The 23,561-nt window shown below is 38.9% G+C and overlaps 2 protein-coding genes across 5 annotated transcripts in view; one reads left to right on the top strand and one right to left on the bottom strand.

The window, feature by feature from the left end:
- The window catches only part of SCLT1 (sodium channel and clathrin linker 1), a 94,188-nt gene extending 77,604 nt beyond the window's left edge, over positions 1 to 16,584 (bottom strand). Inside the window, exons 1-6 of the mRNA XM_075199888.1 lie at positions 16,543 to 16,584; positions 11,190 to 11,236; positions 6,577 to 6,638; positions 4,948 to 5,000; positions 2,224 to 2,296; positions 1,051 to 1,106 (exon numbers count right to left, since the gene is read on the bottom strand). Coding sequence (XP_075055989.1) covers positions 1,051 to 1,106; positions 2,224 to 2,296; positions 4,948 to 5,000; positions 6,577 to 6,638; positions 11,190 to 11,226 — 281 coding nt within the window. The 5' untranslated portion in view covers positions 11,227 to 11,236; positions 16,543 to 16,584. The remainder of the gene's footprint in view (positions 1 to 1,050; positions 1,107 to 2,223; positions 2,297 to 4,947; positions 5,001 to 6,576; positions 6,639 to 11,189; positions 11,237 to 16,542) is intronic.
- Positions 16,585 to 16,690: 106 nt separating this feature from the next.
- The window catches only part of C1H4orf33 (chromosome 1 C4orf33 homolog), a 120,304-nt gene continuing 113,433 nt past the window's right edge, over positions 16,691 to 23,561 (top strand). Inside the window, exon 1 of one of the 4 annotated variants that reach the window (XM_075199867.1) lies at positions 16,691 to 16,965. The gene's annotated coding sequence lies outside the window, so the exon portion shown is untranslated. Of the gene's footprint in view, positions 16,981 to 23,561 lie in introns of all 4 variants that reach the window. The other 3 variants (XM_075199876.1, XM_075199856.1, XM_075199845.1) reach the window with 3 other exon arrangements.

The following is a 23,561-nucleotide window of genomic DNA, read 5'->3' as shown; positions in this document are numbered from 1 at the left end:
AACAAGTGTCCCTCTCACAACCACAACTGACTGTGCTCACCACAGACTCCAGCGCCAAAGGCTGGGGATCTCATCTATTCTCACTTGTGTGGTTGATTTGTGTGTTTTAGGACAGCTTGGGAAGACACCAAAGAACAAGAGGAGTCACATTCTATAAACTTCCCCATTCAGCTGATTAAGGAGATAAACTCTACATTACGGATGCCATAGAGTTTTTCAAGGAAATAAAATTGAGAGTAATAATTATTAAATATTACTACTTTATAATTACATTTTTGAACTTTCCACAAATAGGTGGAATTGTTAGCATGAAAAGGTGGAATCACTAGCATGAAAATATCTGTGCTCATATTCTTCTAACCTCCTTCATTAAGAGAACACAATTTACTGGTGCACCAAGTTTGATAAATGTCCCCCAAAAGCTCTCTGGATATGCAATGCAGAGGGCTTATTGGGAAACATTTATTTATGTGGAAGCTAAGGTGAACTTTCTTTTTCACACAGTAGATTCCATGTTTATTTATTCAACAAAAATAAGTTACGACAGTAAAATCTGATATGCATTATTTGTCATGTGAGGTTAGATTTGCACAATTGTAGGATTTGGTGACGACTAGATGATTATTAATTATGTCTCAATATGTAAAAACACAGATCTGAAAGAGAATGCAGTTTCTTTTAGAACATGTTACAATACATGTGAACTAGTAGAGACAGACAAGTACATATTGCACAGGCTCTCTGCCTACCAATGTCACAGATCTGATCCATATTATTGTAGCTGTGATTTGTGCTAACCACTTTTAGCTGAGATTGATTAACACAATTACAATCAAAATCGGCATCATTGAAACTTCAATTACTCTGCTATAGCACAGAGCCATAAATCTGTAAGTAGGATTGAGTTAACAATGCACCACTGAATCTCTGATGGTTTCCTGTACATTGTTATACCTACATGCACAAACAATGTGAGATCTGCATTCAACAAGACATGACTGTGTACGTACAATGCAAATAAATAGGATAAAATGCCAACAGCTTACTCACTTCTCATTCTCCTTGACAATACTTTCTAGCTTTAATTTCATTTTACCCATTTGTGCCTACAGGAAAAATAGTATAAAAAACAAGCACATTAAAACAAAATTAGACACAAGGAAAATGAAAGAGAACCTGTCAGATTTGGTTTTATTAATAGTTATATAGTGCAGTATGTAAGTGAGAGCATAGAACACAGCATCGCCCTATATGCAAATGCTGGGACTCTGTGTGAGATTCGGCCAATAGTCTGCATTATACTCAGTCCTGGTGGCTTTCATTTAGTTTCCCTTTTTCACGAACAAGGTAGCTGTAATTTAAAAAGGGTATGATGAAGACTGCATGAATGCTCTCACATAGACTTCCCACATTTACATATAGAATGCTGTGTTTTTATATTTTCTTCCAAGCAGCGGGAGCACAGAAACACTCCTATGTTTTTGGGACACATATAGGTGGGAATTAAATTGACCGCGTTACTCGTGAGAGCCACAAGCAGAATTCCGCATTAAAATTACCGTACTAATGGTAATAAAGTGCGGGCCACGTTACTGTCTTGAGTAACACGGTCAATTGAATTCCACCCATAGTGCCTAATAAACCCATATATGATAAATTATCTTCAAAACATACAACACAAGAGACATTTTCAATATATAAAGGTGTGTCCACATCTATAAACATTTTGTTAATAGATGTGGATATATGCTGGTGCTGCTCCTGACGCTTATCCCAACAACTGGAATAAGGTGGTGCATCATTTAGTTGTTTATGCAGCTGCTTGGACAAGCTGCATTGAGAATAATGAATTGCACTTTCCAACTTCAGGGAGAAGCTTCAGGATCTCCTGAAACGTGAGGTCCACTACTTGGTGGAACGTGGGCTGAATAAAATTTATAAAAATAAATATATATTATATTTTTTTTTTTTCTCTCTTAACTAACTATAGTACTCTGAAGCGATACATTGTTTTGAGCTACAGATGATTGTAAGCCGGTACTATCAGTACAAATGCAATTCAGGCCCTAGTGCCAGAATCCCAGAAGAAATTTTAATTTATGTTATGATAGAGAGATGGACATTCAAATTCTAGAAATATAAAAGTTAAAAAGGTGGAGCATTAGATGGACCCATCAATCCTTTACAGTCATGTTAAAAATAAATAATAGGAGTAAGAAATACCTGATAAAAATGGAGTTGCTCGCTCATTTCTTCATTGTACTTCTCAAATTCTCCACTTGGGAGATTCACATTTCTAGAGAAAGAAAAAGTAAAATTTGCATAAGAGGAGTGCAGATTGTATGTCTAGCTGTTCTATTTTTGTACAACATGTCACTAATGCTGTGTTGACTTATTAGTAGGTTTATTTAAACCCTTCTTAAAAGGGTATTTGAGTTATTTACATATTTAAATTAGATTGGAAAATCAAACTGCTGCCTTCTGTAGTTGAAAACTGTGGGATTCCTCATCTTTCCCAGTTCTAGCTTTCTGTTGAAGCTAATACAATAGGTGCATAGAAAGAGCACAGCACACTATGGGCCTGTTGCAGAGTTGAGCACATGCCTGTTTGCGTAGTGTAAACTGTGTGCTTTTGCTATGAGCATGCCTACAACTATGCAGATTTGCATGCATGCACACTTGCGCCTGAAGATGCATGACAGCGGAGGGAAGGGGCAGTCCAACGTAAGCCGAGTACAGTTAGGGCGTATTTGTGGAATTACAAGCAGATGCGGAGCTAAACGCCTTTTTCAGCCATATTATAGGAGCACTAGGGTGTGTGTGTGTGTGTGTGTGTGTGTGTGTGTGTGTGTGTGTGTGTGTGTGTGTTTACGCCTGCCATTCACCATATACAGAGCTGGACGCATTTTTAATTGCGTCCGACTCAGCACATGGGCTAAAATACACTACTTTTGGCCCATAAATTATGCCCCAGTTGCATTGAACCCTGCATCAGGCCCTATATGTAAAAATAGGGACGCTGTGAGTTTTGTCCCACATTCCGCATTATATTTATACCTATAGGTGTGAAAGCAAATGTCTGTTATCAATAGAATTTCTAGATTATTATTATAAGGCACCACAGTGCTCGGCAGCACCGTGCAGTAAGGAAAACAGTACATGTATAACACAGAGACATACAAGGTAGATAAAACAAGAGCATACATGAAAACAAAGGGTAATAAGGACCCTGCTCATCAGAGAGCTTACATTCTAAGTGGAAAAGGGCACAGCTGAAACAAGAGGAGCAAATGTGGCTCAGAGTGGAGATTGGGACAGTTGTGCATTATTGTGAATAGTGTTATCGGGGATAAGGTCATCTCTAAAAAAGAGATGGGTTTTCAAAGAGCGTCTAAAGCAGTTGTTCCCAAACTTATGCAGTTCACGGCACCCTTACAGTCTCCATAATTTTTTCAAGGCACCCCTCCAAAATAATTACTGCATTATTGCAGTCATGTTTTATAAGTAGTTGGGTCAAAAAAACGTAATAAGTATTTAGGTCAGGACAGAAATACTTATTTAGTTGTATGCAAATATAATACACATAAATCCAAGGGAAAAGAATATTTTTATATATTTTTTTCAATTATATTTCTGTGAAAGAATAATTTACAGCTAACTCACACTCTGCCCACTCTGCATCCCATCACTTTGCCCCCTCTGCATCCCAGGGGCCAGGGGACCCAGCATCCTCCTCTCTCCTGCTGCTTGTCACTGAATGTCGGGCTTGTGTTCTTTATTTCACTTCCTGGCTGCGGCACAGCGCACATTTTGGGAACCGGTGGTCTAAAGACTTGAAGGCTGTGGGAAAGTCTGATTGAGCGTGGTAGGGAATTGTATAAGTGGGGAGCAGCACGGGAGAAGTCTTGTAGGCGGGAGTGAGAGGTGGTTACCAGAGACGAGACAAGGCGCAGGTCAGAGGTAAATCTAAGAGAGCGGAAGGAAGATATATGCGAGAGTAATTCGAATTTTATTCTGGAGGACACAGGGAGCCAGTGTAGGGATTTGCAAAGTGGTGCAGCAGATGTGGAGCAGTGAGAGAGGAAGATCAGTCTTGCAGCAGCATTTAGGTTGGATTGAAGTGTGGATATAGGGGTGTCAGGAATACCAGGAGGTTGCAATAGTCAAGATGGAAGATGATGAGAATGGATAAGAGTTTTGGTAGCATGTTGAGTAAGAAAAGGGCGTATTCTGGCAATGTTTTTAAGGTGGAGTTGACAGGACCGGGAATAAATAAAGCAGAGGGCGGAGTCAAGTCTAACACCAAGGCAGCGGTCTTGGGAGACAGAGAAAATTGTGGCGTTATTGACAGTGAGAGATTTGAGGGCTCTGGTTTGGACACGTTGAGCTTTAGGTAGCGGTGGGACATCCATGTGGCAAAAGCAGAAAGACAGTTTGATACACAAGATAGTACAGAAGGTGAGAGGTCAGGGGAAGAGATATAGATTTGGGTGTAAGCAGCGTAGAAGTGGTATTGGAGGCCAAATGAGCGAATTTGTGCCCAAAGAGGTGTACAATGAAAAAAGTAAAGTGCCAAAAGCAGAGCCTTGTAGAACCCCAACAGATAGTGGGAGTGGAGGGGAGGATATTCCAGAGGTAGAAACACTAAAAGAGCAGTTCGATAGGTAGGAAGAGAACCAGGAAAGAACGGTGTCACGAAGGCCAGTGGAGCGAAGGGCGAGTAGGAGAAGAGGGTGATCAACAGTATCAAAAGCAGCCGAGAAGTCCAGGAGAATAAGTATGGAGATATGACCCTTAGACTTTGCAGTAAGCAAATCACTGATCACTTTTGTGAAGGCAGTTTCAGTGGAATGTTGGGGGCGGAAACCTGATTGCCGAGAGTCGAGAATGGAATGAGAGGAGAAAGTGAGGAAGGCATTTGTACACTAATCACTCAAGTAGTTTTACCTTTTCTCGGTTATCCTGAATGCTGTAGTCTCATTCTTTAAAAGGTCACAAGTCTAAAAAAAAAAACAATAGGGAAAAAAGTGTGATAGTTTATTTTAAAATAGATGACCTTTTTCCCCCAATATCACAACGCTTTCCAATTTTCTGGCACAATATTCATAAATATACATAGGCCTACTGGATTTATTACTAGTACTAGTCATCATTAACCAAATATCTTAACATGCAACATACAAGTATGTATATGGTTACTTTGCTCTGTGCCACAGTTTTATATCTTCAAAGTTCACCACTGAGATGCCTACATAGGAGTGATCACATGTGATGACAATAGTATGTGAACTGTGATCCTGAGAAGCTTTAGGAGACACCACTGAACTGTAGGAAGTTTATCATGTTAGACTAGTGTGACAGAATATTCACAACACAAACAATAAAAGGATACATGCCCTGGACCTTTGGTGTTCAGGTGAAACGTACCCTACCAGTGCCTGTTACTGATGAGTATCCAGACGTAATAGCACAGTGGCCTAGTGGTTAGCACTTCTGCCTTACAGCACTGGGGTCATGAGTTCAATTCCCGACTATGGCCTTATCTGTGTGGAGTTTGTATGTTCTCCCTGTGTTTGCGCGGGTTTCCTCCGGGTGCTCCGGTTTCCTCCCACACTCCAAAAACATACTGGTAGGTTAATTGGCAGCTATCAAAATTGACCCTAGTCTCTCCCTCTCTGTCTGTCTCCCTCTCTGTCTGTGTGTGTGTGTCTATATTATGGAATTTAGACTCTAAGCTCCAATGGGGCAGCGACTGATGTGAAGGAGTTCTCTGTACAGTGCTGCGGAATTAGTAGCGCTATATAAATAAATGATGATTATGATTGTGGATAGTTGAAAGCAGCTGCATGGACAAGGAAGAGCTGCTGTCCAATCAGATGCAGCAACAACTTTCCACTGTGCAGGGTTTACATTCCAATGATTTCAGGCATAACAGTATTGGTTACAACAGGGCCTAGAGTCTCTCTAAATGATGGGGTCCATGCCATGGGACCCAATTAGTCTGCTTACAGGGGACAGGTAGATTTATTGGAAAATATAGCAGCCATTTCTTTTAAATTTGAATACTGCCTGAAGGTGGAGTGTGAATGCCTCTATGAATATTCTTGTGAATATGAATTTCTATGTTCTGGACATTATCATACAAATATTACTTATTGTGGTCAGGAAGCTTCACGCCACCATTCAATAAGTACTTATTTGCTTATTGTGTCAGTTTTCTGCTTCAAGAGTCACAAAGCTGAATCTCCTTTTAGTCTCCTCACGGAGAGAAGAAAAAGTGGTAAATAAAGCTCTCCTTGCATAATTACTGTATACTTTAGTGAGCACTAAGTACAATGAGTGTGTTCTCCTACTTGAAGGGGGATGTATCCCAAAATAGGTTTTATGACTTGCTCTCCAAAGAGAGTCAAAGGGCTGACAAAACTAGCATTATCACCTCAGCATAAATCATTTGCTAGTGATGTATCTATGGCTACTAAAAAAAATAATAAAAAAAAAATAGTTGAATTCATTAAAAGAATATGTACAGATAATGAACAGAGCATACCCAATTAAAACACAAGAAACTAAAATCACCTGCACTCCGTGACAAGAATCTTTGTCCTCATAACGTTTTAACTGTTCTGTTAATCTTTGCACTGGAAAGAAAAAAAAAGTAAAGAAAAACAACAATGAATAATGTGAAAACAGATCAGAATACAATTATACTCACACATTCAATCGCCATGGTTGGAGTTAAGCTACCTGAATAAATGTTTATAATGATAGGCTTTTATATTTGCCTGGATAAGTGAAGAATGCAATTGATATTTATCAAATGAAACAAAAAGTATTATAATTTTGTTTAAATTAATTACATTTTGGTCCTCTGTGGAACTTCTATCAAGACGTAACCAAACACAAGTGAATTCATAGCTTAAATACTTTTCAACAAACTCTGAAAGGTGAACATGTGACCCTTGGTGAGTTCTATATGGCTCACTCACTGACGTGAACCAACTGTGCCGATTTACCAAAGAAAGACCAAATCTCACGTCAATCATGTAGTGATGTCAAAGAAGTGTTGTTGCTGCAGTATTAACAATCTAGTGGTGTGTGTGAGAGGGGACTTTAAGCATATTGGGAGATGGTCAGATAGTAAGAAAAACTAATGATGCACTAATAATAAAAGGAGCAAAGCATAACAAATTTTCGTTTTGGAAAGATTTAAAGTTGGGAGGGGAGTGTCCTAGTTCAAATTTAAATTACAGACATGCATTTCCTTGCACTGCAACATGTTTGCCTAGGAGAAAATTTATCACATTGTTGCTTTTGCTCCTAACTTTAAATAGCTTGCCAATAAAGGAAAACACAAGTTACTTTGTATCCCACTAAAGAGAGAAACAAGCTAGAGACCTATATTTTATAACATTTATTGGACGTAAATCAATAAGGAGAGGCGAGAAAGTTGCAAAACATCATAATATAGTTTAATGTCAACCTCACTCCTCGGGGTTCTGCTTGTTCCAGACAAAAGAGGACAGGCAGCAATTACATTGGAGAATTACACCAAGCTCTTTCTGCTACGCCACTAAGGGGTTCTGTGAATTTCTGCAAGTTCATGGCATTAACCAATATCAATTTCATGATTCATTGAATACATTTACACTAACACAATAGACGCTATTCACACTTCAACTTGACACATTACATCTACTGAATCCATTCATGTTAAAACACTATTGAATTATATGGCTAGAATTGCTATGTGGGTATTTACATTTACAGTAGGCTTGTGAATTTAATATTACAGTTGCTTTTGAACAGACTGTAGGACTAAGGATTTTACAAAAAATGTGTGCTCATTACAACTAAAAAGGTATTAATTTATATTGATTTTACATGCTTTCATATTTTTTTATTAATAAACTTTAAAAATAAAAGTAAATTAATCAATTAATGCGTCTGTTATACATGATGATATCCAAGTGTAACTTTTTTCAGTTTTATCCTCAATAAATAGTTAATGTGTAATATAAAAGCAGTAGGGCATATCATATACAACCTTTAGATCAGATGGATCATTGCCATTAATCTTACATTGATAAAATTAACTTAGTCCATGCATGAACTATTTAAAATGTAAATACCTAAAATATGTGTACCCAAATAAGTGGAATGCCCATCTCAGTGGGAACAACCATCAATGGGCAGGGAGTTATTAAATGCAGGAGCTCAACCAAGGACAGTCTGGGTACCATTTAAATACAGCACCATGTCTCCAGCATTAAGAACGACTATTTTCACAACATCGCCTTTTGAGAGACAAGACCACCAGAAAAGAAGAAATTGCTTGTCTCTGATTCAATAGCTATAGAACACCGTAGATGAAAAGAGTGGGCGCTACTGGTGGGACAAAATGAGTCAGATAATAATCCTTAGTGTAGAAATAGATTGAGCCGCAGAACTACAGAAGAGAAAATCTGGGACAATGAGAAAAATGTGTCCCATTTCTAAGCAATGCAGTCATACAGAATAGTCATATAGAAAGTGGAATTTAATGGTTCAGACAATGAAAAGGATAGTGACACCAACTAACAGAAAGCTTATTCATGACAAGGAATCTCATGAAGTACAACAGCTGAGGTAAACCCAATACCGGATTTGTTGACAATAGGAATAATTATGTACTGTGACTGATTACATTAAATACAACAAAAAAAAAAAATGCTAAAAGACAAACAAAAAAAAAATAAAAAAAAATTGGATGCTACTCATATTTTAAGAACACTAATATACAGAGAGAGAGAGAGAGGTCAGTGGTAATTGCTACTTAAAAGTACAGATTGACCATCTTTACCCCATGCTGGTTATTTCTTTCCTACAGGAGGGGTGTCTTCCAGGTAGACAATGACACCACATACAGAGCACTTGTAGTCACCCACAGGTTTGATGGGCATTACACTAATGTTATCAATATGTCATGGCCTTCTCGGTATACAGATATGAACCCAATTGAGAATTGATGGCATATCCTAGAACGACACCTGAGACAGTGTTTACCACCACCCTAAGCCAGGCATCATCTGAGTGACGTTCTCGTGTAAGAAGAGGGCTGCATCCCTCCTTCACAATTCCAGACATTGTTAGACTCAATGCTATTTCCCATACAGGCCACAAATGAGGTCCTGACTCCCTATTAAGGGGATTTAAATTGTTTTTATGTTGACTTCAGCTTGTTATAGAGGTTACTAATGTAGATTTACAGCACTCAGCTAAATAAACATTTTAACAAATCTCATAATCCAGTGTAAATAAATTTTATCATACAAAAATTAAAATCCACAATTTTTATGTTTAAGCCAATTGGTTACATTTAAGGGCTTTTCAAGCAGCATGGAATCTTTTGAGTATGTTAAGATCACTTACTATGTTTCTCCTCCACCTACTTCCTTAGACCCTGTCTGTCAGGAAACAAATTAACATCCTGACACATTATACAGCCACCTATTGAGGCAGGTCTTTGTCATAATAATTAGTGAGGCTCTGATCACACAGCCCCCCCCCCCCCCTCCCTCTTACAACAAAGAGTTCCTTCCACCAATCACAAACATGCACTTCTTTCTAAGAGGCATACTCATTTAGTAAAGGAGTTGGAGAACTTGTTTGTGATTGGTGGAAGGACACAATCATTTACTGAAGTAGCAGAAATTGGTACTGTGTGAGCAGTGCATGCTGTCTGCTCTGAGAACATGCAGTGCTGAAGCAGAACATGACTGACAGCTCGGACACAAACCCTTCTATTAGAATTATAGTAGAGTTTTTAGAATAGTTCACTGACAGCTAATAATTTATTAATTGTTCAATTAATCTCCTAAAGTTATAAAACAAAACTTGAATTCTTAATGAATGAATATTACTTATAAAAATAAGGAGACAACAAAATATTCAAGTGAATTTATAGTGCATTGTGCTTTATAGTGCACTTGAATATTTCACTGTCTCTATATTTCTAAGGAATTTTTAGTGAATGAATAATAAAGTTTTATTTTTTAACTTTAGGAGATTAATCGAACGATTAATAAATTAGCAGTGGGTGCACTATTCTAAAATCTCTCCTATTAGTCTAATGCTTTAAATAGTTTGTGGTAGCACCTCTCTATTGGACATATGGAAAGATTAATTACTCATAATCTATACCAGTGCTTCTTAAACCTGGTCCTCAGGATCCCTAAAGGTGCATGTTTTCCACATCTCCTTGCTTTAGCACAGTTGTATTCATTACGGACTGACACAGATCCACAGGTGGTATAATTATTCCATTGTCACCTGGAATACCTGCACTGTTAGGGGTCCCGAGGACTGGGTTTGAGAAACACTGATCTAGAGAGAGAACAGCCCGAATTTTAATATCTCACTCAGTAGTTCTCTTTTGTTCTAGCAAACCCAGCTATAGAAGTACTGTGGACTGTCAGCAGGGCCGGATTAACCCGAGGTCTAACTGGGCTATAGCCCAGGGGCCTCGGGCATCCAGGGGGCCCTTCAAAGTCCTCAGCAGCATTATTGATCGGTCCGGGGTCGGGGGCGCCCCCAGCCCGATCAATGCTGCTGAGCACTGTCACTGTAGTCCTCCGTCCCCGGCGCTCAGTAATCTGCTTACTGAGGAGATCTCGCGAGTGAACTCTCGCGAGATCTCCTCAGTAAGAAGCTTACAGAGTGCCGGGGACGGAGGACTACAGTGACAGGTAAGTGCTTGGGGGTGGGGGGCCTTCACGGGGTACGGGGGGGGGGGGGGGGAGGCGGGTGGCTCACATTGGGGGCCTCACGGGGGAATGGAGGCGCCCTTAGCCCAGGGGCCTCCATTCCCTTAATCTGGCCCTGACTGTCAGTATGTTAATAAGGTCACTGACAGGCACAATCTGAAATAGGGAGAGGGAGGAAAAGTGGGACGAGTGGGGAGAGGGACCACAGTAAGTTATACACATTATAAACACAAAATTCCATGGGATGAAAAGGTGCATCAGAATACAATAATTCGGTCCATACTTAAAGAGAAATTGTTTTTCAAAATAACATGGTGTTATTTTAAGTGCTATACTAAAGGTTTTTTAGGTGGAACATGGATATTTATTTACACTGATTACCATATAATTACCCTACATTCAGATGTAGAAGTCTATAAATGAAAGTATTAACCATTAGCTGCTTACCTTGATCTCGAAGAAACTCAATCTCAAGGGTTTCCATATTACAGCTCCTAATAAGACAAAGCAGTCCAGACCTGATTAATGCATCAATAAATAATACAGCTGGGACATGTTACCTTATTGTAGCCATTAATAATGCAATTATTAAATTATTAGAATAACTAATTGATGACTTTAAAAAAAAGTTCAAGGATTAGGTATAACATTTTATTTAGCCCACATCTATAATTACTGTAAAATGTTAGACATGGTAATAACTTGCTTTCCCTTCAAGTAATTACTATTGTCAACACAATAAGAGTTCACAACATTCTGTGATTATAATAACATTTAATAGCACATTCAGTGCTATTAAATGTTCCAGAAGCTTATCTTCAAAAACAGGCCTACTTAACTATTAAGATTAAGTGATACTGCACATATATAGTATCTCCGTATATGTGTTTATATATAAGTTACTATTATGTCATAATAATACTCAGAACACTTGAAAACTGTAAACATTTAAAACATAGGAAAATAACTTAATAATTAAAAAAAAGGCATTGCTCACACAGATTCTATTTCCCATAGAGTGCTTTGTGCTCACCAGTACTCAGTTGTCCCCTGGTCTTGTGTTTAATAATATAGGTTTATGCTCAGGCTGGTGCAAAGAGTATAGTAGATACTAGATCCTTATGCAGAGACGAAAATATCAGGTAAACAAAGGAACCAGTAATATAAATAGCAAGAATAGTCATGTGGCTGTTGGGGTCACAAACCATGAACAAAGACAGAATAGTCAGAAAAAGCCTGGTCAAACATGGGGAGAAACCTAACCTATACAAAGCACAATACCTAAGTGAGCAAACGCTAAAATAGGCAATGAGTCAATGATGCAGACAGCACAGCCATACAAATCAATTATCTCAGAGCGCTCAAACAGCCTGGGATGCATTGGAACATCCGAGTCTGCCACTATTTCTATTCTAGCCCCTCTTCCTAATGATATATATATATATATATATATATATATATATATATATATATATATATATATATATATATACATACATACACACACACACACACACATACCCATACACACTATGTACACAGTGACCTACAACCACACAGCTTAATATAAACAGACACTAACATTCCTACATTCTGATTTCAGATTGGTCCAGCATTTATTATTAGCTTTTATATTTAAGGTGCCACAAAAGGTCTGCCATACATGACGTTTACAGCAGAATACAATAAACAGACAGCCACGATCCATAGTACATTGTCAAACTAAACATAATAAAAAGACCAGACACAGATAACTTGGTAATGCAGATCATGCTATTTATGCTACAGTGAGTTAGAGTGAAGGTAATGTCCAACGTGAAGAAGACTTGGGAGGATATTTACTAAACTGCAGGTTTGAAAATGTGGAGATGTTGCCTATAGCAACCAATCAGATTCTAGCCGTCATTTTGTAGAATGTACTAAATAAATGATAACTAGATTCTGATTGATTGCTATAGGCAACATCTCCACTTTTTCAAACCCACACTTTAGTAAATATACCCCTTGGGCTTAAGAAAACAGGGCTAGAGAAGCAGGCCTAGAGGTACAGAGGGTGATTGCAGTTGTAGATGGACAACACAAAGAAATAGGGCTCTGCTTGTGAGAGCTTACAATCTAAAGGAAAGGAGAAAACACAATAGAGTGGAACCGTGTAAGAAAGTGGAGGTGATAGCAGAGGCAAAGAAGACTGATAGGAGGAGACTAATCTGATCGAGCATGAGATCATCCCACAGGAGAGGAGCAGCCTAGTGTTAGGACTCTGCCAGTATTTTGTATCTGGCTTGTAGTACCTCTTTCCCAACAGAGGTACTGCCGTTTTACCTTTGAACATTCCACCTGCAGGTGTTAACCTATTTCTCTGATCAGTACCTACACCTATTCCACTGCTTTATATACCTGCCCAAAAGATTGCTTCTTGCAGTTTATTGTTTGTCTTTGATGCTGCTCTAGTTTGACCTTTGCGTCTGTGTCATTGAACTTATCTGTGATTACACTGTTTCACCATCCAGATTTACAGCTTGATCTGGCTTCTGCACCATCCTTTGTACAATGTTGCTCTCCAACCCCATCTCCACAACTGGCATTACACCCAACCTTGAATCTGTTGTTGCAATAAAATAAACTATTGATCTTTCCCTGCACCCATGGCTCAAACCTGGTAGATCTGCTAGATTGTGCTGCAGTTAACCCTTCATATCCTGGAACTGGTGTTGCTATGGATTAATCTTTCTATTCATATGTTTGAAACATAACTTTTCTGAATGGAGTTGCTTCTTACAGGTTTTCTGTAGCTATTGTCTTTTCATGTGTATCTGGCTTAATAAACACACTTTGTTTTAAGACACTTTCATTTTCCCTGGAGTTCATACTAGGAATCATAGCACTTGGGCAAAGTTCTGGAGACAGGAGTGGGAAGAAAGGAAATAAATGCAGTAGTGAGGGGGAGGGGAGGTTGGAGATGTGGAAGAGGGAGGCTTGGCTGAGGGTTTTGCAGGTGAGGACGAGGAGTCTAAATTAAAATCTGTAGGCCACAGGAGGCCAGTGTGGCAACTAGCAAAGAGGGACAGCAGAAACAGAGCGGTGGAAGCTAAAAATAAGGTGGGACTTGACTAGGCCAGAGAGGAGAAGATTATAGCTGTGAAGGATTATAAGAGAATATAAATAAGACTTTTGAAAGGCTCCATAGTGAGAAAGGGACAGACCTGCTATATTTTGGAGGTGGAAGTGGCAGGTTTTGGAAAGGGACTGAATGTGAGGTTTGAAGGAGACAGAGGAGTCAAGGATGACCCTTAGGCAGCGAACTTGAGGGAGAGAGAAGTGTTATCAGCAAAAAGAGAGAGGGGAGGTGAGAAAGCCCTGTATATCTTTATATCTAATTGGCTGCTACAGGCAACATCTCCACTTTTTCAAACCCGCAGCTGGATACATTTACCCCCAGGACACACACAGATGGTATTCCCATATAATATGTTATATATGTACATATGCTGTTTCCGTACTGAAATTTCCATATGCTTCACCGTCTGATTTTTTTTCTGGCTACAGAGTAACTAGGTTATATTTAACAAATAGTTGTGACAATTTAGAGTTATCCATAACACTATTCATATATAATTTTTTGTAGAAAATGAAAATAATAATAATACAAGCTATATATTATACTCTCTTGCAGCACGTGGGTAGTGTATAGACATGCACCAGAGCATCACACCTAAGCTACTTCCACATAATTTTTGACATATGGCTGGGTACACACTAAAGGGTTTTCAGCCGCTTATCGGGCCAATCGCCCAATAAACGACTGTTCAGCCTGATATTGCATTAGTGTGTGCACTGCAACGATGAAAGATTATTGTTCCAAAGCACATCATATCATTTCATTTTTAAACCAAACAAAAAAATCTTGTTCAACGATGGAACGATATTGTTCCAATTCTGCAGTGTATATGCACTCACAATCAGCATCTCCATAGAGTCATGGTTATGACAGAGGTAGAGCACAGATCTGAAGGTAAATCTTATAAAACATGTGTAATGTGTACACATAAATCGGCATGCTGATCAGGACTTTTTTTTTTTTTTAAATCAGTTGTTAAAATCGTTATAGATAACAAATAAGGAGAACATTTCTGTAGTGTGTACCCAGCCTAAGTTTCCATCCTACAACTGACAGGTGAATGGAGGGGATACTGAAGCTTACATACAGATTACTGGGAAGTCGCCAGTGCAGTTCAAATGTGGGCCTCTTTCTAAAGAAAATGAAGGTACTGGGAATGGTCATCTGCTTTACACTCCCTCTGGCAGGAAGAATGGGCAAATATTACTCCATCTTTGTGTTCAAAGTTTAATGGAGAATTCTCCAAACAGACCACTGGCTGTCATATATGACCACAGTTCTTTCTTTTTTTAAACATATTTAGCCGATTTTTCTAGAATAATAATTGGGTGAATCGGAAAAGAGAGAGGAAAGGAATTGGTCTCAATTGAACGGTAAGTATATTTGATTTTAAGGAGATATGAACTGTACATATTAAGTAAGCTCAAGAATACATAAACATTAAAAATGTGGAAAAACGTGACCATGGAATTGTTAGTAAGGCTAACGAGGGAAGACAACTGGAGTGAAAATGATGAGAGGACATAAATTTCAGAGGCTGATCAATATTTAATTTAGTTTATAGTTTACCATCATCTTTTTTTGTGGGGTGACTTTGTGAAGATGAATGTGCGACTCAAATGAAAATTCATATTCTAAAAAATAAAAGTTCCAGGCTGTAAGTGTAATCGGAGAAAAAAACTTTCTTAAGTCAATTTAAGGCCTTGCACTCATTAGTGTTAAAATAATGCAGTTAATTAGCATTTCAATGCCAGGTCAAGCATATAGAGGGATGTGTAAAATTCATTATATTCAATGGGACCATACTCATTTGTATTTTTAACATTAGTTTAATCTCCGCTGTTTCACAGTTTTTGGAAATGTGTTTCATTTCATTGCGTCCAACAAAACTGAAAAAGCCCATTCAGCTTATTGGGAATGCAATATGGATATATCCCTCTTGGTGTTACAAAGCGTTTACATTTGTGTTTGCCACAGCATTTGGCTAAAAGAGGAAAACTTGCTCTTTGTTAGACATTTAAAAACAAGTATATTTAATTAGAGACTGAATATAAGAAAAACATTTTTACTAGCTTTTTTTTTTTTTTTTTAATCAATAAAGACAAAAGACCAAAAAATGTCAGTGGGTATTATGTCTAAATCTTACAAGTTTGCACTAATAGCTGTGCAGACAAACAGACTTTGTAATTCATGTGTCTGGATTTACATGGCTAATCAGCGGCCCACTGCAACTATTGTGGAACTATACATCACAACATGTGCTATTACATGCTTGCCTGGCAGGATCTGCTGGGGCTTGTAGTTCTACACCAGTTGTCAAGCCGCATTTCACTTCATTTTGATCTAAGCAGTTAATGGAAGTGCAGACTTGCATCATACACTGCTAAACCTGACCTAAGCACGATTGCAATACAATTATGCCCCATATGACCAGCAAGGCATACTGATTGCAGTTACACAATATCAGGAGAGCTACAGGCTCCTTCAATGGGCACAGATACTGCTGCCCAGAAGCATAGTGCCCCTGGGTAATAGAAGACTTATTCACGGGACAGCAGAGCGTGCACACAGGCGAGCAGCGACCTAGGAGCACATGAAGTAAAGAGCATACCTGGCGCTTGTGCCGTCTGTGAGCCGGCACAGGGCTGGATGGGGGCACCGTGTAACTGACACAACACTTACTTCCGGAAGATGAATGCGGTTCTATGGTAACCGTACACTTCCCTGATGTACCGGCAGCCAATAAAGACATCTGTTCTAAATTCAACAAATAGCAACGCAGATGTTATCTGTTACCACAGTGTTATCGTTAGAGAGACGCTTTGTGATTGGCTACTCGCAATGTTTTGACGGTTGTTAGTTAGACTGGCTACCACAGCAGAACAATTGATAGCATATAGCGTGCTGACTGGTAGCACCGCGCCAGGTATTATGTCTGACTAAGGTTGCCCATGTGTAACAGCCACTGTGTTCCCGGTTCCGTATAGCCGGCCATCCCCGGTCACGTCACTGTCCTCCCCGAGGAACTAGGAAGTGATTTGTCCCTTCTCGTACTTTTCTCTGCAGCTCCTCGTGACTGAAAGGGACTTCTCCAACTCCCAAGAGGTAGGCAGGACACAGGTGAAAATGTGGGCGAATATTCCAGGATTGGGGGAAATAAATCTTAACCTATGACGTCCCTCAAACACACATTAACTTACCCCTCTCCCCTAGCAAAAGCATATTAAAGTTTTAACGAAGCGTCTTGTAAACCCGTGTAGCACAAAAAGCTGTCCCTGCACTGCTTCTTAACAGGAGGCATTATTAGTATTCTCAGCAAATCTGTTTAGTTCAAAAATACAATTTCAACACACCATAGTGTTATAAGGTCAGAGTGTTTTCGCAAACACCGAAGTAGAAATGTGGGTTTTTTTTTCATGGAATCATTTAAAACAACACATAGGGGCATATTAATTTCTCGCCATTTTCCGCGGCGTTAAAACTATTACCGGTATTAATAGTAAGCTGGATTTCAGCTCGCGGCTCAGGAAGCTGCGAGCTGAAATCCAGCGAGAAAACTACCGTAATAAAGTTTTTTACGCGCATTATTACCGTAATAATGGTAATAGTGCGCGGAGCGCGAGATTTTTGGCGTTTACGCAACAATTGAATATACCCCATAGGGTCATATTCAATTGTTGGCGTTATAGCCAAAAATCTCGCGGCGCACGTACTATTACCGTCATTACGGTAATAGTGCACGTAAATACCGGTATTACAGTACTTTTCTTGCTGGATTTCAGCTCGCAGCTCCCTGAGCCGCGAGCTGAAATCCAGCTTACTATTACCGTAATACCGGTAATAGTTTTAACGCCACAGGGAAACTAAACAATTGAATATGCCCCATAGGGACAGATTCGATTCAGCCCGAGTTGCCGCCAGATATCACCACAGTGTGGCTTCGAACACTGCTGCCCATTACAGTAAGGAATGCCCAATCACTATCTGCACACTCCTATGGAGATCGGGGAAAAGTGACTGAAGATTTTTTGCCTGGCATTGCCTCGATTTCTCTCCGTGGACTGTTCCGGAGACACATCGCGCTCAATTGAATAATCCCATAATCTAAAAAAAATGTTCTCCTGGAGTAAATGTCTGGTAATTTTTTCTTATTTTAGAACTCAATTTATCCTTGAATATACTACTCACTAATGCACCCTCACAAGCGTCCCAATCTCCACTCACTCTTCTTGTTTCAGCTGTGCCCACTTCCATGTAGAGTCGAAGCGCTCAAATGAGCAGGGCCTTCATACCTTTTGTTTTCATTTCAGCATTTATTTTGTCTACCTTATACTACTACTGTATTACTGTACGGCACTGCGGAACGCTGGCTCCTTACAAATCTACCATAATAATAGAGCATCCATGTTGCTAATGTCAGTTCAATTCCCCCACATGCAATTCAGCATTCAATGATATAAGGTACACCGACATAGAACTGGTCTTCCCTGAATCAGACTCTCACCACTACGATCTATTTTGCACACAGCGGCAAGATTAATGTTCCTTGTAAATCTTTCTTCCTCTCCTGAGCCCCTTTCTCAGACTCTACATTTGTTACGTGTTTTTTAACTGAATCCAATATAAAATACTTCTACTAACATACAAGGCCATCAACAAAACTGAACCTACATATATTTGAGACATACGTCTCAAAATATCTACTAACTCCACACCCCTGTTCTGCACATGATCTGCGTCTCTCATCCACTGTCATTACATACTTTCATTCCCAGTTACAGGTCTTTCTCAGACTGCACCCACTTTGTGGGATTCCCTCCCTCGTACAATAAGACTTTCCTCTTGTCTTCAAACTTTCAATTGTTCTCTGAAACCCCACCTCTTCAGGGAAGCTTATAATATTCCTCAACTACCCTCTTAACCCCCCTAGGTTACCCTTTTTCCACCCTTTACAAAGTACACACAAGGCTACAAGCCTCTGACCAACATTGCTATGTGACTGGATCATATGGCACTCTTTAACTCTACATTCTGGCTGGACCATTATGCAATATATGGAACTTGACCACATGTATGAGACCTCCATTGTGCTATCGATTGTGAGCTTGCGAGCAGGGCCCTCTTACCTCTCTGTTTTTATTACCCATTATAGCTGGCGCTATATATATATATATAAGTGATGATAGAATAATACGTTTCATCATTGGTCTAGAGAGAGCTGTTTTGTTGGAGAACATAGTTTTTCCCAGTCTAGGTATTATCATTATCTGTCCGCTATTTACTACAACCTTTCCTGTGTGGATAAGACAGGAAGATTTTTTCTGAAACATTCCATTAGTCCATACGGAAATCTAAATAAAAAAAAAGCAAACTGGTGACAGGTCTTTTTTTAATACTTGTTGTTAAAGTGGTTTATTTCACTAATTTTGTTCATCTTGTGTACAATCAGTCCATCTCTCTATAAAGATCAATGATCACAGTACAAACAAGAGAACACGACTATCTTAACTTGCAATATGTACTAGCCAAGATATTGAATATCTGGATCAAGGGGTAAATTTACTAAGACATCTAAAAAGGAAATATTGAGGTGTTGCCCACAGCATCTAATCAGATTCTAGCTATCATCTTGAAAGTGATAGAATCTAATTGGTTGCTAAGGGCAAAACCTCCACTTTTCTTTTTTATACATTTTAGTAAATCTACCCCCAGGCTTTAAAAACATGTTGATAATTTATTAAATAATGGGCTGGGGAAAGTTTTTAGAGACACTAACCTCAATGTTTCTTGCTTTGGGTAAAATTCAATTCAAGTTAAGTTGTGTTTCATTTATATGCGCCGACTATCAGAGGAGTTATTCAGTTCTTGGACTCACCTGGAAATAGGAAACGGTTTGCTTGCACCACCAGGAGAAAAGATAAAAAAATATTTTATGGGGAAATATATTTATACACAGTAGGCAACCATAAGTGTTCCCCGGTGGTCCCTTCTCTGTCTCCCCTTCTCTTCTCCCTCCCACCATCCTGCCCTCTAAACAAATTTTTAATACGAAAGTAAAATGCTTTTAGCTTTTGTATGGAAGGGGAGAGGAGGAGGGGGACAGTTTTCAGCACACATATTAGGAAGGTCTTATCTGAAAAGAATAATGTTGGTACTTTAAATGGCGCTGTCACATAATTCTTATTGTTAAACATTTATTTGTATGGTGGCATAATACTCTGCAGCACCAAACATAAGGGAAGAGGGTGTATGTGGGGTTGAAGCAGCAGCAAACAGTGCACAGTGTGTGTATTGTCAGGTGCAAGAGCAAGCAATGCACAGTGTGGGTGATGTCAGGTGAGATTTTGGTAGGGTATGGTAAATATATGGGTTTTGAGGTAGTGCTTAAAACTTTGAAGGTTGGAGGAGAGTCTGGACTGGCATTGCAGGAAGTTCCATAGTTCGGTAGTGACCTTGACCGTGTGAAGGTGAGAGTATGGAGAGCTAGTGTACAAATAATGACAGCAGGAGGTAGAAAGAATGACAGTAGGAGGTAGCAGTAGTCGAAGGGGGACTATTCTTCCTCTTTCCATTTAGGACATGATGAAGGGATAGGTAGGTGAAAGGAATGCTAGTTGGGAGGAGGTTGCAGCAGTCAAGGTGTGAGATGTGATTTCCGACATGGATTTCTGTTGTGTTTAGGGTGAGAGACAAAGTCTGACAATGTTGCGAAGGTCGAGGCTAAAGGACTGTGACAGAGATTGTATGTGAGGAGTTGAGAGAATGGAGTCAAGGATGGCATTAATGCAGTGGCCATGGCGGACAAGGTTGTGGTGTCATGGTGATTGGTGGGTTGGTGACTATGGAATTGGTGTAGATGATGAGTTTTGTTTTTGACATAGTGAGAAAGCCTTTATGTACATTTTTTTTATCTTAATATATATTATAACTCCTTTAAATTAACCATATGGGAAAAACCATCTTTTAGAGTGCCTAGATAAACTATTGCCTTACCTATCCATGTAAATTGAAAAGAAGCTGTCATTTGATTTAACAACAGGGAAGATGTTTCCCAAATTTACTGTTAGCCTTGATATTTTGAAGTATTCTTCAAATAAAATAATGAAATTGGGGAACAAAAAGGGCACACTTAGTAGGCTTTTGTACAAAATTGGGCAAAAAAATAAAATAATGTATTAATAATAAGGGCATTGTTAAAATGGCCTTTACTACTAACTATGTCTTTTGTAGGGCAGATAGTAAAATAAAATCTTGAATATCGCTTACTAAAAAACTCAGAAACAGAATTATCTTTAGTTTGTGTCACCTGGTACAAATAATATAGGAGTCCTTTTCTCTGTAATCTTAACTTAAGTTTGTGCCTGATTATTTTAAGTGTTCCCATGATCCAAGTAGAAGAGTTCACTTGATGAAAAGAAATTAGAAATACTACAGCAAAAGTTAAGCCTTTAGTGGACGGCACATTTAAACCCAAACACTCACACAACTAATAAACCAATAAAAGGCAAGGAAAATAATACATTTGGGAGGAAAATATACTCCCATTGTATTTCCAACACCATCACACGACTCAGTCCTTGCTCCTGTAAACCTTCAGTAAGATGTTGGAGAATCTCAGCGGCAAATATCAAGGACATGGATTCCCTTGCATAATAGAACTTCAGAGAACTCTAAAAGCTAGCAATCCACTCCATTTAGTAATCCAGCGTTTTTGGCACAAAACCGGCCCTGCGGGTGACTCTCCTGTGTGTGCCCTGATATATGTATACTAGGACACTTCCCCGGCTACTCAGCTCCTGTGGACTTTTCTCTGGACTGCTGCCTTGTGTGGGAACCAAACTGCTATATCTGTCATGGAAGTCTGATAAGGATGAACATAAAGCACAACCTGCGTATGTGTTATCTCCTACTTTGGAACCAGATAGTACCCCCCAAGGTCCAACCAACACAAAGGCAAGGTTATATCAGGAAGCTGATTAATGAGACAGGATTCACCTGAACACTCATTAGTAACCTCATAGAGTAGTGTGTTCAATGAGCACTCCTAGACCACCTAAAATGTAGGGTTGCACAAAATGCATAGTTTAGGGCTCAACCAAATCCTTTTACCAAAAATTATCACCAATATGGAACTCAAATTGAAACTTAATTTGTGTATTAACATTAAGCAGCTTGTAATGTTAGCTCCTCAATGCAAAAACTGTTTCTTGGGGACTAAAATCAAATTTGAATATCCTATATAGCATGGTAGTGATTAAAAAAGGAAGCTTTAAAATGATGATGACTGGTTTCCAAACAAGTCAGAGATATGATTATAGAGGGGTGCAAATCTGGGGAATGATTCAAGGCTACTGCAAAAGCATTGGACATTCTTGCAGCTCAGGGCTTTCAATTTTACAGAACTGAAAGATATGACACTAGACACTGCATAAATCAGGCTGCCTTCCCAGACAAAAATACACTTATCAGAGAAGCTATTGTGAGGCCAGCTGAGATATTGAACAAGCTAAAGAAGTCAGTTGTTGCAATGGAAGATACTGTACAGGGGTCAAAGAAAATTTGGTCTTTTAAGACTAAAATGGAATGCCAAGAGGTATGTGTAATGCAGATCAAACAATGAATATGAGCCAGTTTACACCATACTCACCAAGCATGGCAGTGGTAGCATCATGTTATGGGGATGTCCAACAGTGGTAGGGACTGGCAATGTTGTCAGGCTCAATGGGAAGATGAATGATGCACATTTTGGACACATCCAGAGCACAATCTCGCAATAAGCTCAATTTGGGGATTTCTTACCCAACTTGAGCAATTTTGCAAGGAGGAACACCATCTCGGTGTTCAAAGGTAATAGAGACTTATCCAAAAAGCTGCCATAACTGATTCAACTAAGTATTGGCCAAGGGGAATTAATATGTTTTAAATTATATTTCTTTTTTTATTACCTTTTTGATTTACATTTATCTATCTTTTTTTCTGAGAGTAGGCGTTCACTAGGTGCATATACCTGATGAGAGGCATCTCTTTTGCACCTGGCTTTGCATTGAGCAGAAATATCCTTTTTTTGCCTTTGCATTTTGAAGAGCAGTTTACGCTCTCAGCCCTACAGTGTGCTTCATAAAAGTGGTGCATTGTATTTTTCACAGATAGTTTGCCAAGCTGTCTGTCACTATATGTCTGCTATGTTGGAGAAGAACCTACCTCCTAACATGGCAGCCTGCTTCGGAGGAGTGAGAGTATGCTGTACATATTTAGTTAAATATAAATAACTATTTCATGTATTTTATTCAACTTAGTAATACTCAACATGTGATATATATCAATGGGAAACACTGGCATTACATGCTCTTTAACTAGTCACCAAATTGACCTTTTTATTGATTTTTTTAAATAAGATTTAAATATTTAGTAATCACAGCAGAGCATATTATTGAGAATTTCCCAACTTAATTTTATGATTAAATCATGCAGTTGCACACAGTGGATATACATGTTGTACATTCATCATTGTCATAGAGTCCTGTATCCTTGTGACGAATAATTGTCAGATGCACAATAACTTAGTGTAGAAATAGAGAGGGATATAGTACAGTGATGGCCAACCTGATACTCTTCAAGAGAGGCCCTTTTACTTTCAAAAGGGCTGCACATTGCCCTTAATCACAGGGATAATTTAATACTATATTTTTAATCAAATATGA

This window comes from Mixophyes fleayi, chromosome 1, assembly GCF_038048845.1.
Source record: "Mixophyes fleayi isolate aMixFle1 chromosome 1, aMixFle1.hap1, whole genome shotgun sequence".
Lineage (NCBI taxonomy): Eukaryota > Metazoa > Chordata > Amphibia > Anura > Limnodynastidae > Mixophyes > Mixophyes fleayi.
Note: the sequence above shows the minus strand (reverse complement) of the source record. Positions and strands in the feature narration are given on the sequence as shown.